At 40.4% G+C, this 19,462-nt stretch overlaps 3 protein-coding genes across 5 annotated transcripts; 1 reads left to right on the top strand and 2 right to left on the bottom strand.

Annotated features, from left to right (window-relative positions):
• Positions 1-26: 26 nt before the first annotated feature.
• LOC108113167 (long-chain fatty acid transport protein 1) lies at positions 27-4,207 on the bottom strand. 3 transcript variants are annotated; one of them, XM_041819692.1, is made up of 5 exons: positions 3,980-4,207; positions 2,126-2,364; positions 1,425-2,069; positions 1,167-1,368; positions 27-1,110 (listed from the first exon to the last, which is right to left on the bottom strand). In XM_041819692.1, exons 1-5 carry the CDS (start codon positions 4,091-4,093, stop codon positions 169-171), a joined length of 2,142 nt encoding a protein of 713 aa, XP_041675626.1. In that variant the 5' UTR covers positions 4,094-4,207; the 3' UTR covers positions 27-168. The 3 variants fall into 3 exon arrangements, with proteins under 3 accessions (XP_041675626.1, XP_017079173.2, XP_017079172.1); XM_017223684.2 differs by lacking the exon at positions 3,980-4,207 and adding an exon at positions 2,918-3,075; XM_017223683.2 differs by lacking the exons at positions 27-1,110; positions 1,167-1,368; positions 1,425-2,069; positions 2,126-2,364; positions 3,980-4,207 and adding exons at positions 2,627-2,860; positions 2,918-3,085.
• A 9,406-nt stretch (positions 4,208-13,613) lies between these two features.
• LOC108113287 (ryncolin-2-like) lies at positions 13,614-14,690 on the top strand. The gene is made up of 3 exons (XM_017223837.2): positions 13,614-13,765; positions 13,829-14,443; positions 14,508-14,690. Exons 1-3 carry the CDS (start codon positions 13,635-13,637, stop codon positions 14,632-14,634), a joined length of 873 nt encoding a protein of 290 aa, XP_017079326.2. The 5' UTR covers positions 13,614-13,634; the 3' UTR covers positions 14,635-14,690.
• Positions 14,691-16,428: 1,738 nt separating this feature from the next.
• LOC108113286 (protein twist) lies at positions 16,429-18,870 on the bottom strand. Its single transcript, XM_017223836.2, has 2 exons — positions 17,438-18,870; positions 16,429-16,939 (listed from the first exon to the last, which is right to left on the bottom strand). The coding sequence occupies exons 1-2, from the start codon at positions 18,664-18,666 to the stop codon at positions 16,690-16,692; spliced, it is 1,479 nt and encodes a 492-aa protein (XP_017079325.2). The 5' UTR covers positions 18,667-18,870; the 3' UTR covers positions 16,429-16,689.
• Positions 18,871-19,462: the final 592 nt, after the last annotated feature.

Genomic DNA, 19,462 nt, shown 5'->3' with positions numbered 1-19,462 from the left:
AAAAGTGTGCTACATAAATTCATTCATATTTTTTAACAATATTTATTGCCAGCACAATAAACAAGATTGCCAAAATTAAAACTAGACGGCATGAATCCAACCGAAATCCTAATTACTAACATACGAGGCACAGTCTTGACTTCTCTTTCTTCGAGAAGTCTGGCGCTTCTAGAAGCGTAGCTCGTTCCTTAATATCCTTTCGTAAACGGATAAGGTGAGCGGAGCATAAACGCCATTCGGTTGAGCGTAGTAGAGTTCATCATCTATAACCTCGGGATTGAAACCCTGTTGCTGGAGCTCCACTTTGCGCAGCTTAAAGGTTCCTGTCAGATCAATTCTTCGCAAAAATCTCAGGAACTGTGGTCTTGCATAGTTGGGCAGGGATTTGGCCAGTTCCTCGCCCAGCTGGCTGACCTTAACCTCTCGAACTGGATCGTAAATGGCTGCCATTCCGGCTTTTCCCTCTGTTTGAGGTATGCTCACCCCATACACAATGACATCCTTGTAACCAGCCAAATTACTTAGCTGCGCCTCCACCTCGCTGGTGGATACATTCTCCCCCTTCCAGCGGAAAGTGTCCCCAGTGCGATCCTTAAAATACAAATAACCTCTCTCATCGGCCACCAGAAGATCTCCCGAAATGAAGGCCATGTCTCCTTTAGAGAAGACATCGTGGACTACCTTCTTGGAGGATGCCTTCTGGTCAACATAGCCCAGGAACTCCCGGCAGGGATTTCCCCTTACAATCTTTCCTATAAACACACCTGGTTCATCGGCTTCGCATCTCTCACAGAGTCCTTTGCTGTTCCTCAAAGGTTCTCCCGTATATGGATCTGCCTTAATGATCGAAATCGGATAAATCTGAGGCAGGATACGGGACACAAAGCCAATGGCTCCCACGGTGCTGTCATTATTCATAATATTGGCATTTCCCTCGGTGGCTCCGTAGAATTCGCCTACTTTTTGGATCCCGAAACGCTCTACGAATTGTGGCCAAATCTGTTGCCGCAATCCATTGCCAAACACCATGCGCACCTGGTGCTTCCGATCGTGAGAGGCCGATGGAGTGGCGAGGATATATCGGGCCATCTCTCCAATGTACTGGCCAACCTGTGGGTAAATTAAGATATATAAAATGAATTTAAATAATAATAATTTTATATTACCGTGCACTGGAACCGTGCGCAGTCCGAGAAATAACCCGATGCACTGAATTTCTTTCTTATGACCACCGTTGACCCGAAGAGTAGGGCCTGACCCATGCTCATGACTCCGCCTGCAGTATGATACAAGGGCAAGGGAGTGTAGAAGACATCCTGCTCCTCAAAACCAAGTGTGTAGTGGATGCCGGCAGCTATAAAGAAGTATCTAAAAGACAAGGAATCGGGTTACAGGCATTTCGTATTTAAAAAAGGAAAACTTACCGAGAATGCGTTATGACGGCTGCCTTGGGCAATCCTGTAGTACCTGAAGTGTAGATGTAGACCAGCTTGTCATGATGATCCGGTCGAGAAGCACCTGCGGCTACTTTATCTTTTGCAGCCGTTTCCAAAAGACCATTCAATTGCTGGGCCAATCCCTGGCTAAGGCCCTCAGAAGCCACAATTTCCTGGTTTGCCTCGTCGTTAAACTGATATAGTCCCACGTGAGCGGGCAAATCCTTGGCTATATCCATCACGGCAGATCGAAAGCTGGCTCCGTAAATGACAGCCGTGCATTGACCCACCGTAATGCTGTGCTGCAGGGACGCTCCTCTGAGGTTCGTATTTATCAATGGCGTTATTACTCCGATCTTGGACAGACCCAGCCAGGTGGCCACGAATTCAGCACGATTTTCCAGCAGCAGACCCACCACATCGCCCTTCTTATAGCCATGACTGTGAAATACGTTGGCCACTCGGTTCGAGTGCTCATTAAGCTGCCGGAAGGTCCATTGTTGGGACTCACTAACAATGGCCAACTTGTCCGGCTGACGGGCAACATTCGCCTCGAATATGTCTCCGATGTTCAAGTTCTTCCGCTCATGCCGTTTTATGAACATTAACACTCGGATGTATGCAAAGAGGGCTCTGTGAAGTATACATAAATGTAAAGTTTATTAATTATTAATATTTTTCTAGCTTACATAGTATCTCGTGGAGTGGTGACCGCTGCTATATAGAACCACCGCCATCCTGGACGCACTAGCAATGTGGCTATTAAGCTGGCATATAGGGTGGCCACTCCATACCAAGGTCCTTGGTAATAAAAGATCAGGCCAGTTACAGCGGTTAGAACGGGTGATAGAACCCATTGAAGATTACGACGCAAGTTGGACTTTTTTGGAGGCTTCAAGGTCTCTGGTGAATCCATGGTAATGGTAACCTAAAATAAATATAAAAGGAAATACCAAATACTTATTTTAAGAAACTTTCAATCAGGCAATAAGTAGAAACGGGAAGCTTCCGCCGCATCACGCATTCGCAGCGTAAGCCCTTCCGACACGGGTGTTAGATAATAAATAAAATAACCCCTCAGACTGACCCCTCTTGATGAAGTTTATTCAAAGCTTTTCCTGATCTTCAGCTAATAGCTTGTTGTTTAATTAGCACTCTAGCGACTTATTCCGCATCAATCAATTATCACTTTATTTAAACAATTTGCAAACAAACCAAAACAATGAAAGGCAAACACATATAAAAATATAGAGTATGTGAATAGACAGAATCTAGTGGCCAAAACGGTGGCCATAACGGCTCGAGGAGAAGTCGCGGAAGTGCATCAAAGCCTTCTTCTCGGCATCGGAGGCCAATCGGTTTGACAATCGGATCAGAACGCATATGGTCAGCGCCGAGATCAGTCCCAACATAAAGAAAACGATCTAATTATATGGTACGATATAGTACGCAGTACGTTTTTTGGGGGAACTCCCGATTACCTTGTGCCAAATGGTCAATCGATAATGGGTGGCGCTCACACCTCCATCCTCCACCAACGGATTATTGTCGGTGCCTGTCATCATATTAGGCAAATCTTTGCTCAACTCGTTTGACCCTTGGATGATTGGCTTGAATGGTTTTAGCCTTCTATCTGTTTATTTTTAGGGGATTTTCTTATTCAACTGACAGTTTGCTCGGGGAAGTATTGTAACAATGAATTTGCAAAAGGTGTGACGGCGTCAGGTGAGTACAAACTGATCTTATTTTAAGGAGGGTTCCCTCAGTTACACTTTTAATTAATTATTTTTATGAACATTCTTCATATGATCAATATGGGAATTATTCGTTTGACCTTCTTTCTTTAACTATTAAACTAAAGAATTTCTCTTAAATGCCAGTCATTCCAGAGTTTATGAATCCCAGTTATCATTAAAAGAATTAAGTTATATTTATTGATTAAGGAGTTACTCGTAGCGCTCTCAGGCTTGTCATGCTGGTTTTATTGAAATAAATTTAAAAGGAAAATTGTTTTTATATTGTTACTTAACCAACATACATGACCATCATAAAGTGCTTTTAAACTAGTTCTTTAAATACATTTTCCTTCTTCAAAAGCGAGTCATTTTAATAACCTCCATTAACAACCATTTCAAGTCACCCTGATCTTGACTTTCAAATTGTTTCGGACCAACTCAATAAAAAGACATAGTTTAGGTTGCAATAATCTTTTATATAAAACCTGATTATGAGCTTTATCCGAACAGATGACCGATCGCATAATACTCAAGACCCAGACCTAGTCCCGGCTAAAATCAACAGGCCAAAAGTAAACTGGTTTCGGTTTTTTCTGCGGTTTTGTAGATGCTTGTTTCTGATGGCAACGTGAGTATTATTTTGTTGTCAGATAAGGTTTAAACTCGACGCCGAGGGGAGTGGCCAGGGGCGGTGAACCACCCAGTGAACACAACAAAGCGAATCAAGCGAAACCCAAAAAAAAAAAAAAATCATATGTATGTTGACCACAATGCGTGCGAGTAGATGAGTATATTTATATTATTTACCTGTGGGGGGTTCAAGGCCGTCGAACTTGGGGCGGCCGCAGAGCTAGCATTATCCGCAGTATCAGCACCACCTGTAGCAGCACCACCATCAGCCGCAACGCCAGCGGTGCACATTTTATTTATTTCGGATTTAACAGCACATCTACAGAGGCTCCGAATTGGGTTTGATTAACAGCTCGGCTAGATTTGGTCTTCAATTAACTCAGCCGCTTTTGGTGGTTATTATTGTGGTTTCTAGATGGTTACACAAAGCGAAATATGTAGCAAAGTTTATTAAATAATGTTGTATTTTTAAAGAAAAGTTGGTTAAAATAACAATTCAGGTTAATATTAAGATCTCATGTTATATTTTTATTTGTTTTAGAATAAAAACTTGTCATTAAATGCTTGATAGCTATCCTATGAATATTAAACCTCTTCATCTTTATAAGATCTGCACAAGATAATAGTATGTTGTTCCCATTTTTCTCTGTGCACTTTCGAAGCGAAATTATGGGTAATTAGGCGACGTGCAGCAGTCGGAAGGGGCAGACAAAAGACAAAAAGAGAAAAGGCGAAAAGCTGAGGAAAAAAGCAGGTATAACGATGTGGGGAATTTGCAATTGTAGTGCACAGGTGACACCAGCAGAAAAGATGAAGAAAAATTGCCTTTTTTGACGCGGTTTGAGTGATGCTGCGGCGTTATTCAGCTCAGCAATGCGACAGCGTGTGTGTTTGTAAGCTCAAGGTGAGTTTTTGGGGTCTGCTGCGGTTGTTTATGCGCGACGAATGGCAAAAGTTAAGGTAAGTGAAGCTACAGGTGGGCCATAAAACCGTTAATGTATGGTAAACTCACTTAATGGACGCGACAATTAAAGTGAGTTTAGTGATGAGGAAGTGAGTTTTGGGTTAGAAGACTGTGTCTGCATTTACATCGGAAATGGAAACAGTCATATCTTAACAGGGCTAACAGAATTAGGTTAAAATTATATTTAAATTTTATTAACTGGCTTTTGTTAGGTTTTTTAGACTTTGCAACTTTGATTTCTGTCAGAAACAAAGTTTTTTCAATGAGAATAAAGAATATAATTTAAATATTTTTGAGGACTATAAATTTTGAGACTATAAATACAAACATTTTTAAAGTGAATTCAATAATGAATAGTACAGATGTAAGTGAAGAAAGATCTTTAAGCACTTCACTGATCTATTAATAAGCAGAATCATATTAATTGCAAAATGAAATTACACTATAACGAGCTTAATTGAAAATTAGCTTAAAAAGACATTTTAACAGGAAATAGCTTTAATGGCAATAGTTTAAAAGTGTCTTTATGTTGTTAAGCTAATCGGTCTTATGTCAAAAAATAATTTATTAAAATATGTTTAACTAATTTCCCTTTTTGTCTTGTTCGCTAATTTGGCAATGCATAAACATGGCTCTTTATCAGCCTGCGGCTGACTCAAAACTTAAATTCCAGTCCTCGTGTTGCAAATTATTTTTTACAACATTTGGCTCATGCAAACATTTAGTTTGACTACTGTTGTGGTTTCTTTTGTTTTTGTTATTTTTCCTTTTTTGTGGCACACATATACACTCGCAGATAAACACATAAGATCGGCAGAGATCATTAAGAGATGCGGATGTTGGCGACGCTTCATCACTTTCACTGAAATCTTCTTCTCCTTTCTTTTGTTAAATTTCTTTGCCTTTTGTGGGTCCGCACATCTCAGGCTTGGCATCTTCACGGGATTAAGAGATGCGCTGATGGGATGTGGGATGTGGGTTGCGATCAAATTGCGGTTGAAATTGCTGTTCACTCTATTAACTTGATGGATTTATTGCACGCACAAACAGAAAAAACTTTATTTGCATTTTTACATTTTTTTTTACATTAAGAAGCTTAATTATTATTATTCTTTTTTGTTTATTGGTAAATAGCAGGCTTTTCGGATATTTATATGTTTTTTATTTTAGTAAGATTCCACAGCTTTAAAAGTTGCAAAATAAGTTTAGAGCATTTCCGAACTTTGACTATAATCAATATTTTAAACTTCTTTAATGGAAATTAAATAACAGCCGAAGGTCCATTATTAAGACCAGCAAGTACTAATAAAAAATTCAAGTTTTGAGGCCTGCAAGCTATAGTATTCAGGAATTATTTTGCACTCCAAAAAAAACAAGTTCGACTTAAGGTTATGGAAGTTATAGTCTTAACCTGATTTGTTGTTAAACAACTTAAAAACACTTTCTAGGACATTTTAAAATATTTGTTTTATTATTTTACTTTTCGTTTCTGATAGCAGGTGGGAGTTTAAGTCGGAGTTTAAGCCGGTCGCGTCTTTCGGCCAACAGCTTCGTTCATCAACTGCGCCCAAAAAGCTAACTGCCTCTGCATCCGTCGCTGCTCGAGCTCTGTCCGCTGCGACGTCGGTGGCAACAGGTCGCCGTCGCAAACGCACACACACACACACACAGATATACAGATACACACTGACACACTAAGCCAAGCTTCGGGTCGAAGCTCTGCTTCTGAGCCAAGTTAACAATGTGCTGTGTTGTTGCTCGTCGCTTGGCTGAAATTGCCAGTTGCGATTCTGCTGTGTGTTTGCACGTGATTAAGCCGCATGCAACATGTGTATTGTTTTACTTGCCATGCCTCTTAAGCGAGTTTCCTTTGTGGCCATTAACATGTCAACAACCACAGAGCGTCAAGAATGTGGCTATAATGGGGGAAGGGTGGAAGAAGCGGAAGGGAGACGGAGTGGGTGGGTGCAGGGAGAAGGTCGTGCGGTGTGGGGTGCGCTTTTAATTCAGAACACGTGTCTTCATACTTCGTACTCTCTTTGTGGCTGTTGCCCTCGGCTTCTGTATTGCGAATCTTTCCCTCGCATTTCTTTCTATGTATGAGTGCACTGAGAGAAATTTACAGTAAGAACTTCAATGTTCTCTTTTTTTTAAATTGCATGATCTCTGGCTTTGTCATAATTGTTTTTTGTGTAAATAGTAAGATTGCAAACTTTACTTACCATTACCTTAATATTAAGTATTTTTATAGGTTTCTAATTAAAAACCTCTTTTTTCAGTGTACTTACATGTAGTTTTGTGCGAGCAATTGATGCGTTACCTCCATACCAAGTTCTTGCCCCTGCCCGACTCGCAACTCCATGGCAAGTGCAACGCAAACCGTTTATTAAATATAATTTTGCATGTTGATTTCTTTAGCTGAGATCGTTTGCCATGACTCGGCTAAATTGTTATAAACAGTCTGTGAGTCTGAGTAAGATAGATCTAAAGAGCTAGCTGAAAAGTTAGACTGAGGGCGGACGGAGGTCTTGGATTAGGGGAACTGGGTCAATTGGGTGTTGCCAAACAATTTTAGGTTTGCTGTGGTGAAGGTTTGCAGTGCAAATGACAGCTGACATAACGTAAGTCACTTCCAGCACAGACTTAGCATTACTATGTAAAAAAGTCTTGTTAATAGCCACGGCCCGTTTCGATTTTACAGTTCCTTTAGCTTGTAAGACAGGATTATAACTGATGTTGAAATCGATACTTAGCAAGCTTTCATATCGTGAGATCACATTACAACAAAGTTTAACTCACTTAACAAGATTCTCGTTCACGTTAATAGTTCTAATCATACGGGCTTATGAACTCAGAGCTATCGTAAGGTAATAATTGGTTAAGCTTTGACTCTGGAAAACAACAAGTGAATCACGATAAGTACAGGGCGCCAGAGTTCGGTTCATAGATAAAATTCTGATCTTATAATCATTCTAGCAATCAAATTCAGTTTATAGATAGGTCAACTTTAGGTTCCTCCAATATATGTATTTACAGGAAAAACTACTCGAATATTATAAAACATACTCCCCTTATTAAAAGTCAACGACAGGTGCTCATTACAAACTTGCAATATCTTTCATCGTTAACACACTTACTTACCTGTAAGACATAATTCATATCTGTCAGCAGGAACTTTCAAATGGCATTACATGGCTTCTTCGGCTCTAAGAATTTTTATAGCTCCTGGCAATCAACAGCTCGTCCCACTTCTTCGTACCCCCCAAAGATTCCAATAACAAGGCTCCAAAGATATGCCCGACATCCAATGGTCTTTTTCACACATACCCAACCACCAGACATAAAGTGTCTGTGCAAAAAAAAGAGAAAAGGAAATGCAGTCGCACATATATTCAGTTTATATATACGTCGACTTGATTATATATATAGTTTGGAATATATTTTACCCTTCGGTGGCTTGCCCTTCGCCCCCTCTCTCTGCGTTTCGGCACTTGAGAAGGGAACTTCTTGTGGATTTTGTCAAGTGGATTTTTGTCGAGTTTTTGAGATCATTAAAACAACATCGTTAGGGCGTCCATAATGAAGTACTAAAGAGGAACCCAAGAAGCAATCCCTCGAGAGTGCGACTAAGTCCCGAAATGAAGGAATTCAATTTCAAGGCGATGTTTTATGGGTCTAATGATTAGTTCTAGAGACGCACTGTCGCCTCTTTCAACTGGGACTAACGCAAATCCAACGGAGATATATGTATACTTTCTCATCCGACTTTTCCGACATATATGGTATATTGTGTTACGACGCGCTCGGCGGGATTAATGGATGTGACCGTGAAAAGCGCGGCGTGGAAAACTCTCTCTTCAGCATCGACGTCGATGTTCATATCCATCAACGGTGGCATGAATAATTTTTCGCCATTCAAGCATTTATTTTGGGGCATATTGGTTAGTGGTTAGTTTTAGTGACTATGTTGGGTTTATCTAAGCCGTTTTTAGAGCCGTTAAAGATTTTGTTTTTTTCAGGATGATTTTAATTTAAAAATTGTATAAAAAATTTAAAATAACATCATTTTTATATTCATAAGATATTATTCCTTTAATATATATTACAATTTATTTGGCATAAATTCATCCTTAAAACAAAATGGCAAATCTTCGACAATAATTAAGTAAAAATATAAAAACTTTAAATGGAAATCTACATTTGTTAATGTGAGAAAAGGAAATATTTTCAATTTGTCATATTCAAATTATAATATAACGGGTATAATCTCATTCGACTTTCGGCTTTCTAATTGATTTTTTGTGGGTTTGCCGCCATCGAATCTTGTTCTTCTTTGGCTATATGTCTATATGTATGGCCGCCTTTGGGGACGCTCCCGCTCTGTCAGAAATTAATCTTTTCCCTTACGCCAGATGTTGCCTGCTGCCGGCTGCGGTTGGCCAAAGGGAAAGCGCGAGGGAGGGGTGGAGGGGTAAGGCGAGATCTTGGCGCAAAGTGTCAAGCGTTTACATCAGAGATGATCGGGTTCCCAGAACAAGGAATTCACCATTTTTAATCTTTTGATTTCCCGTCTTCAGTCTTTTGTTTTCCCTTTGGGAGGCATTAAGCAATTTATATTTTGCACGTAGAAAAAAGAGGTATATGAAATTTCGTTTTTTAACAATTTAATTCAATTTTAAAAATATAAACATTAATAACATATTTCAGGGAAAATTCTCTAGTAAGCATTATTCCAGAAAACTCTTTTCACAACCAAACTGAAAATAATTTATAAAATCAAAATAAATTAGTAAACTATGCTAAAAAATATTATATGGTCCAAACTTCTGGCTAAGTAATTTTAAAAATATATTTAAATGACTAAAATAAAAAGCAGGTGGGAATCTACCTTGATCGTCTTCCTAAGGTTGAACTTTTTCAGAGCATATTTTTTTCTGATTGATCTTAATATTTAATAGTTAATAGTTTTTCCATATAAATATTAACAGAACCGATTAATATTGCATATAAATGCCTCCCCTTTGACCTGTTGCCTAAACTGGATCTTTATAACACAACCCATTGATCTTGGGCATATATCGTTTTGATCTTTGATCACATTCTTGTACTTTGCCGTTGAGAAAGCGTTTTACTTACTTCCTGAATGTTAGGGAGGCGTCTGGAGGGGGTAGAAGTCAACAGTTTTTGCCTGCGGGCCAAGTCACTAAAATGTTTTTATGTAAATAAACAAAAGTTTGGTTTGGTTTTTCCTTCGTCTTTCTTATTGTTGTTCTTGTTGCCGGGGATGTTCCTTTTTGGATGTCGACCGCCGTCGTTGTTGGGCTTTTTTATGGATTGTTTTTTGTTTATAGACAACTACAATCTCATCTATGTGCGTGTGTGTGTGTGTGTGTGCGTATGTGGCAAGTTGCTTTTTATGTGCTGTGCGCATCTTCGGCTGAAAAAATATAAAAGCAAAATATTTATGCGACCGATGCGAGGCACAGCCCGTCCGTCACTCCGTCCGGAATTGGATCCGTACAGGGTTGGCAACGGGGCGGACGAGTGAGCGAGATGGCCATAGTAGCGATCGGCTCTCTTCTGCCCCTTTTTTCACGCCTCCGGTCAATTACTTCCAGTCAAATACCCTGTAAGTGCCACTGTAAGAAATTAGGGGAATAAGGCTGATGAAGTTATAGGTACTATATATGAAATATATTAAGAAATGGTAAAAGACAATATTTTAAAAGGATAAAAGATAATATTTTATAAGGTTGGGATATTGCTAGAAAGGATACAGGGAATTCGGATTTTGAAATTAACAGAAAATTCCAAAGAAAAATAAAAGAAAATTTGTTTGTTAACATAAGAAATCATTCTTACTTTCATTTTTATTGTTATACCTCCTAAAAAGTTAAGACGGTATTAGAAAATAAATTTGAAACTAAGGATAATATCAAAAATGTATAAAGGTAATCTCAATAGCTTTTAAATACGCCTTAGTTAAGGATTTGGAGAATCAGTTTTGGCCTACTTTAGCTAAGTTTATAAATATTCCACCTAATTATTTACTGTTAAGTTAAAACTTAGAAATGTTGATAGATTTTTAATAAGATAGACATTTAGTAAAACTACTAAGTGAAGTAAGGTAAAAACAAATTTGTCTAGAAACCACTTTAAAGGGTATATCTTAGTCGCAAGACTCCTCTTAAAGATTTTATTCACTTGTCTTTTTATGAACTTCCACACAAACACACACACCCATACAGAGCTAGGCCATAAACAAACATTTACGTACACATCAATATGTATCTTGTAGATGCACATTCACTACATTAGCTGGGCTTTTTGTTATTGTTGCTGATGGACAGATCGGCCGACTTCATCATCGGTGGCCATTAGTCAGCGCTGGCCCACCACCTCCCTCGCCCCCTTGGAATCCAATCCTCCGGAGGATCTATGAACTTTGATCGCTGATTGATTGGCCAAATGCACTCGAAAATGCAGGCAGCACCTCCGTGAACGAATGCGCCTATATCGATGATTTTAATTACTTGAGCCGTCGAGCTGTTTGCATATTTGGTTGTCGGTGCAAGCGTTGCGTGAACCAGATGTTTCCCCCAGGAATAGGGGTGTCGAGATGGGTCAGAGAAGAATGGTCTTGGGTGTAGCAATGGGGTTGCAGTAGCAGACAGAGCTCCTCTGTGAGGAGAAAACAAGCACACCTACGCCCATGAACGGAGGTAGGGGGGCTGGCAGCTTCCCATTGGCAATCAATCAGCGGGGCACAAATGAGTCTGCGAATGGGTCACAACAATGCATTGCGATCTCCAAGTGGCCAGCAAACGCTTCCGTTTCGGTTTCCTCCTCGTCTGACTGTCTGGTTTTTACTTTGAAATCGGAAACGCTTCGTATAATTTTTGGACACACCGTTTTGACTTTAACATGGACACGGATACGGTCATCTGCTTGTCTGGGAATGGCTAAGGGATCTTGGTTGGGAATGAGAATTCGCAGCTGAAAGCGGGTTGATCATATTTCTGAACTTTGCAAAGAATACAACGGAATATTAAAAGTACCTTGTGTTGAGTTTTGATGAAATTTTTGTTTCATTTCTTGATACATTTTTACAAATGAATTCGGAGAATGAAATTGTTTGTATCTAAGGTTAAGGAATGGGGTTATATATACCAACAAATGAATTTCAATTTAAAATGTAAAATTATTTGCCTAGCTTGCTTGAGAGATAGCGATTTATTTATAACAATATCTTATTATGTTATTGAACCGAAACTCCTGTCAATATTTGTCAACCTAATGCACTTGATATGGGCTCCCAAAATGTTTTCCCCTTTGACACATGATGCTGAACTCAAAACTCTGAAAACCCAAGGAAAACTGAAGGGGGAACTCATCTTTTTCCACTGTATTAGTTTCAGTTACTGCAATTACCGAGTAGAATTTCCGCTGAACATTGTTTTAGTTCGGCCCCCCAAAGGAAAACAGGGAGTACATATATTCAGGGAACCACCTTGAGGATCCAAGGAGGGGAATAAAGTGATTTGGGATTCATAGCCTAGTAGCTACCTAAAAATGGGAGACACAAAACTGTCAACGCCCTCTCTCCCACTGCAGCCACTCTCTTCCTTTTTCCAATATATGTAGTATGAAGTTCCAGGGGTTTCTTAAAAAGTACTGGAAGAGCGGCTCAAATGACATGAGGACCATAAATCCTGTAGCTAAATTTAGAACATGCCTGAGGGAGGATAGGATCACCGCAGGACGAGTGAGATCCCTGCAAGGACGACGAGGGCCATTGCCATTGGCTTTGCCTCTTTACGTGTGATTTTAACTAACTTCGATTTTTTTTTCGCAAGGCTAATTCCCACACATGGTAATCAATGGCATGTGCTATGCGCCTAAGGACTGCAAATCTTGCTGCGCAGCGAAAAGGACCTCATGCCAGGGAAAAAACGGTTTTTCTTATTATTTTCCCAACATATGTGTGGGCGAGCGACTCGTAAATGAAATGAAAACAATGCCGGGAATCCAGGTTCAGGTCCTTTGCCACGATTTTCTTAGCCCTCGCTGACTCTCTGAAGGAATAGGCGCCGCCAGTCCAGAAGATTTGGGTTCTAGCACATATCTTGGCCTCCGCTATTCCGATTCATTCATCAAGCGTCCCGGAAAATGGGCGTTCTGGCAACCAATACTCGAATAAATCAATTGTTCTTGAACTCTGTCTCTTTCTGTTCTCATGATTTCTCTTACATATAGTTTTCCGCCTTAATTAGATGCTGAAATTCTTCGGAAATTCGGCGTTTGTTATACGACTATTGCCAGAAATATAAAATGGTGATTCGGGTTTATTGATCTGATCGGCAGGGTGGCTAATTTTCTTTTCGTTAATAGATTATTTGGACAAACATGCGATGGAAAAACAAGCTGGAAAAGCTGAACAAGCTTAAGAAAACTTAAGGTGTCTGTCTGCATTCTCAGTAATTATTTTGATATTGTAGGAATTTGAAAGCATAAACTCTATGGAATTTGTTATTAAGATTACTTACTAAAGTCTTTAAATAAAATATAAACTAAAAATATATGTAATTTACACAATTTGGCTTTTAATTTTGTAATCAGGTACAGAAGAGAATTGGTTTTTCGCTGTAATGAAGAATAAAACTTCAGGGGAATCACTGCTAGAAAAGCATTAATTCCGTCTGAGAATTCAAAACAAATATTAAGAGTAACACGTAAACAATCTTCGGGAAAGCACTACAATATTCAGAAGAGATTACCGCATTTGTGATAAGGAATCCCGAGAACTTTAGGTACTTCTAACAGCATCTCAGCTCAGTCTTGGCTAATCAATTGCCCTGTACAGTAGTCATGCAGCGATCTAGGCTAGTCATAATATTAATAATCAGTATTTCAGCTTGCCTAAATGCTGAAAAAGTGTGTGAAATATCAACAATTTGCGGGAATGCAGCATCCATTCGATCTCAGATGATTGCAGTGCGGTTTGTATTTCTAATTAACAATTTAACTATAATTAAAACTAAAACTAATTACTATAATTTCAGAGTAGAGCAGGAGCGACATGGCGAGTTACTAGAAGATCTTAATGAAAAAGTGGAAAGTTGTCTATCCAAAATTGGAGTGGAGACTAAGTGGTATGGAAAAAGCTGTGCCGAACCTTCAGTGCTTACCCAGCACAGTGAAATCAATGTGATCGTGGTGCCCGAGTACAGTAAACACCCGTTTGTGGTGGCCTGTGATCAGCTGAGTCAAGGTGGCGGTTGGACTATATTCTTACGTCGCTCAGACGGTAGCGAGGACTTTTTCCGGGATTGGAACGACTATAAAAACGGTTTTGGGAAATTGGAGAATGAATTTTTCCTAGGACTCGATAAGCTACACGCCATAACTTCATCCCAGACCCAAGAAATGTTGGTTCTTTTGGAGGACAACGAGGGAGAGCGGCGTTACCAGATGTATGATAACTTTAGAATCGGTTCAGAGAAGGACGGTTTCGCCCTCGAATCATTGGGTAATACCTCAGGTAATGCCGGTGATGCTATGGCCACCCATTTGGGCCAAAAGTTCACTACCAAAGATCGCGATAATGACAAACATGGAACTGTGAACTGTGCCACAAATTACAGCAGTGCTTGGTGGTACAATGCCTGCCATCACAGGTATACATATTTTCTAACATTAAATTTAAGCCTGAAAATTTAGTATTTATTTATATTTTTTTAGCAACTTGGCTGGTAAATATGGAGATACTGCACATGGAAAGGGCATTAACTGGTATCAGTGGAAGGGACACACCTACTCGCTAAAACGTGCCCAAATGATGATCAGACCAAAGAGGCAGTGCCATTGAAGTGTATTTCGAACGTATATAAACTATAATATGAATATATATATGTTTTTGTGACTTAGACAACACGTAAATTATCAGTAGTTGATTTGTTAGAATTGATAATAATACTATTTGGAATAGGCACTTGAATTAATGCCAAGATTTCAGTATATATACGTAGCAGTTGTAAACAGAGATAAGGATTCATTTTTATTATTCTTTTCTTTAAATTTATGATTGTTGTCATAATCTATGACATTTCCACCTATTTTTGTATGTATTCATTATTCTGAAAGGTAGCAAATAGCCTTTTTGAAATGGTTAGAAATTATGCATGTTCAGGCCACGGTAAAAAATACGGCTTACCCATACTTCTTACACTTCCCGCTCTTAGTACTCCATCTCTACAACTCGCGGCTTACTAGCCTCCAAGCCTCCCAAGTCCCGCTCTCCCGTGCATCTACTCCGCGCAGAAGAGCACTCAGCAAGGTTTGGACCCCTTTCGCTTGCCCTATCTTCGTTAGACTTCGACTACCAACCGCCACATCAAGAAGTCTACTACCCTGAAGCCGCTACCAGAGGCCATGTACAACTGCGTTTTCCCGCCACTTCCCAACCCCCAGCAAATGGCAGCAGAAGGAAGGGTTAATCCCACAACCGCACCCCACTCAACTAACCACCCATTTCCACCCAAACATTACAATTAAGTCTTATCATTTCCGCTGATGATAACTAACTAACAGAATAAGATACAGAAGAAGGAACTTTTTTTTAATAAGTACATATTTGAATTACAGTTTTGCAAAATGCCACAAATTTCTAGGAAAAATAAAGAATTTAACTTTTAAAGTTTATAATTTTTTAAGTAGCAAAGTAATTGGCAGGGAAATATATCAAAGACTTTTGTATTATTCTTAATTTATCGATGTGTGAAGTGATCAAACAGAAATCAAGATTAGTTGTTAAGTGGATCACGCCCCTTTTCGTGTTTCAAGTATTATGCCTCATTATCTAAGATAATCTTCAAAATACTTTCCTCTAATTTGTTCTAACACTTTGAAAACGAGCACTCCCCAAGCCCCAAGCCAACGACAACCTGTCAACATGCATGCGATATGCCAATTTAACCAGTTCCAAATACAAAATCTAAATTTGTATCCACACAAAATGTGTTTGCAGATCTTTGAGAAGATTTCAAAATAAGCTGCTTACAATGTATATAGAGCGGAGAGCACTTTCGAGCACCGAGAGCTGTCATTTAAAAAGCAATTAAGTCAACAACTATGAACGGGAGCGATCGGAGCGATTGCAAGCCTTTGATGAGCAGAAGGAGCAGGTCCAGTTCCAGTCACCAAAAAAGACGGCAACTAAATTATCTGACTGAGCTAATTATGAGCATTTTAAGCACGCATTTTGGCGACATAAATACTTTGCTCTGGTATACTTTGTAAACAGTTTTTATGTTTTTGAACATAAATCAACCGGATGTGGATGTGTTGCTCCATTCGCGGCAGCGCGGGTATCTGTATCTGTATGTCTTCCCATGAAACTGACTGAGCATCTATAGGATGCAATATGTGTATCTCGCAAGATACATACAGTCCATCTGTCGGCGGAATGACGTTACGCTCTAAGTATGTCGACGTCGCTTCGATTGCCTCCGTTTTATAAGACAAAAAGTCCAAAACCCGGGGACCGACCCCCCCAGCGAAGACATTTTCGCGCCCAATTTAGTGGAGGGGACGACGTTCCACCAACCACAAACGGAAAGATCCAAATGAATGCAAAATGGCGTCTGGTTTTGTTCATGGCTTTTCTTTGTTTCTTGGCTTGTTTCGTTTTTACAATTAATTTAGTTTAGACTATAAAATTAAATAGGCTTTAAACGTAGGTTTTATGCTTAGACATCTAATCGACATATATCTGGAAAGAGTGACAGAGAATTGAAGAGTGAGAGCGGCCAGGGCTCTGGAATTCACACGATAGTTGCTGCTGGAAGCCCCTTTTGGATCCTTGACAGGCATATAATATAGTCTATAGTATATAGTATATAGTATATAGTGCCACGATCCGGTGCTATGCCTTTTGGTGCTGGACATCGCCCTCCATGCGCCACACCCCAAAAAGATAACTCAGCTTCTCGGGCGGGATGATGGGTGCTCCGTTGGCCTTGCGCAGGCACTTGAGATCGGCCTCAGCTCCATTGGCAGCGGCACTAAGTAGGGAACTGGCCGATCCGTAGGCCGAAGTCGAGCCCTGGGCTTCCAAGGCCTTCAGCAGGGATATATCACTCGAGCTGAGCATGCGGCACAGGAAGTCGATGTATCTGCAAGTTAAAGAGAAGTTCTTGATTAGTTAAGACTTGAAAAATGTGTTAAGAGCCTTTATTGTAGGCAATAAATGTTTGTTATGTTGCTAAGTTCCACTTGAAATAACACTTTAATTAGCTAAAATACTTTTCATTTTAAAACCAGATATTGATTATGGGAAATAATCCAAACATTTTTCTAATTTGATCAACAATTAATCAGTAAACTGTAAGTTTGAAGTGGGAATTTTGTTATTATTAGAATAACTATTTAAGAATTAGGATCTACTGTCAAACTATCATTAAAAAATGCCTTTAAGAATTGAAATTAGAGTGTGTATTTTGACAACTTCTACTACCTTATATTGAGCCTTTTCGTTATGGAAAGCTTACAGCTTTCATTCAAATTTGATCAACATAGGAAGGTAATAATGAAAAGGATATTAATCTAATTTTAAGAATGACATCTAGTCTTTTCTACTTCTAAACAAAAAATACTTCAGAAAGATATATTACCTTGTTGCCAGTTTAAGGGTCTGGATCTTGCTGAGCTTGTCGCTGGGCAATGTTGGGATGATCTGCTGCAGGGACTTGAAGGCATCGTTGAGGCTCTGGGTGCGCTGGCGTTCCCTTACATTGGCCATAACCCTTTGGTTGCTGAACTCGTCTGTTTCATCCGTTTTGCTCGGCTTCCGCTTCAGCCGCCGACGTGGTTTCCGGAAAGCCTTTCCGCCGGCATCCGAGCCGTCCAGCAAACTCCCGGCACTGCCATCATCGGCCAAACAGGCCGGCGACATGACTCCGCCATTAAGATCGCTCACAGAACTCAAGGCGGTGTGGCGGGCATACTCCATATCATCCCGATCCGAGCTGGAATAGGCACTGCCATTCAGGGAGTTAGCCGGTTCATAGCCCTCGAAGCTTTGTCTATAAGCATTCTGGAAGTGCATTTGGGCGTGGGTCTGTTGGTGTTGCTGCTGCTGTTGCTGCTGAGACTGTTGCTGGTTGCTGTAGAGTGGCAGGAAAACCTGAGCCTTGTGCTCTGGCAATTCGTCATCGGGAAACTCAAAGTGAGAGTGCGGGGAGGCGCAGGTGCTCTGAACTCCTGGACAAGATTGTGCCGAGGCAACTTCATCCACTGTGGTGGGTAAGTAATCCGCATAAATGTGCTGCTGCTGCTGATGTTGCTGCTGCTGTTGCTGTTGCTGTTGCTGGTGGATTAGCTTCTTGTGCTCTGGCTGCATGGCCAGTGATCCTCCGGTTTGACAGTCATAATCGCCACTGCTCCTGGCCCTCTTGCCATGCTCGTTCCAAGAGGAACCACTGCCAGTCTGGGAATCGAAAACACTCGGATTGTTGCCGGAGCTGGTGTTGTTGCTGCTGGTATTGTTGTTATTTAGCTCCAGGCTGGCACTTTGGGCACTCTGATTGCTGCTGGTGCTGAGTACCTCATTGCTGGGTATATTATAGTCGTTATCCTCCAATTCCGTAATGCCAAAAGCCGCATATTCCGAGGGCAGTGGCGCATAGATGGGTTGTTGCTGCTGCTGCTGCTGCTGCTGCTGGTGGGAGTGGTGATGTTGCTGCTGATGGTGCTGCAGTTGGTACCCCGATTGCATATAGGCCTGCTGCTCCACCTGGATAAGCTTGATCACATTGTGCTGCAGCTCCATGATATTGGGCAATGTGGGCTTGTAGCTAATGTCCAGCAGCACTTTGGGCGACACCGAGCGAGCGCTCATCATTTGGTTATCTTTCTGAGTTAACTTAAACACTTCTTGAGTTAGAATCAGTTAAATCTATATGTATCTATATATATTGTAATTCGGAACTTTAAGATCTTCTTTGTAGTTTCACGCCCGCGCTTTGGTGGATCGATCTTCTCGCACGCACTGACGGAACGCAACTGACGCACGATCCTTCCGGCCATTGCTCAAATTGACATTTTGCGGCTGCTCAACGGCCATTCGCTGCCGCCGCCCTAGTGTTGTCTCGTTCGCACGCCTCTTATGGCCATCTCGTTCACACCCAATGGCGGAAGCTGCGGCTGCGGCAGGTATGACGTCAGGCATCAGCATAGGCGGCGGGGGATTTCGATTTTCTCGAGCGGCAACGGCGGCTGCAAAATACAAAAACAAAAATAATGAAGAGAGCCTTGACTCTGCGCTCTGGATTTTTCATCGCCCTCTCTTGGGTTATTCTTTGGGTTTTCTCTCGATTTGGGAAAATATCGGGGAATGGACGCCGGGATTCGGGACGGGGAAAACGAGGGGTATTGTCGGCAATTTTTGAAATATTTTTACTTGTTGATTCAAAAAGGGAATGGGCATACCTTTGAATTGATGACTTATAAATGATCTTCTCTCTTTTGTGAATTTTAAATGATTTATTTAAGGTTGATCTATAGCTGAATTCTGATATTTTTAAGGAGCAATAAACTGATATCTTTAAATCTTGTTTTTTATAACTGTTAACTGTTAAAAACGTAACTATTTAACTTGACATTGGGCCAAGTTTGTTTTATTTTCTTAATGTGTTTCA

Source organism: Drosophila eugracilis, unplaced genomic scaffold (assembly GCF_018153835.1).
Source record: "Drosophila eugracilis isolate 14026-0451.02 unplaced genomic scaffold, ASM1815383v1 contig_90, whole genome shotgun sequence".
NCBI classification, from domain to species: domain Eukaryota; kingdom Metazoa; phylum Arthropoda; class Insecta; order Diptera; family Drosophilidae; genus Drosophila; species Drosophila eugracilis.
The sequence above is the reverse complement of the archived record's forward strand: the minus strand, read 5'-3'. Positions and strand labels throughout refer to the sequence as shown.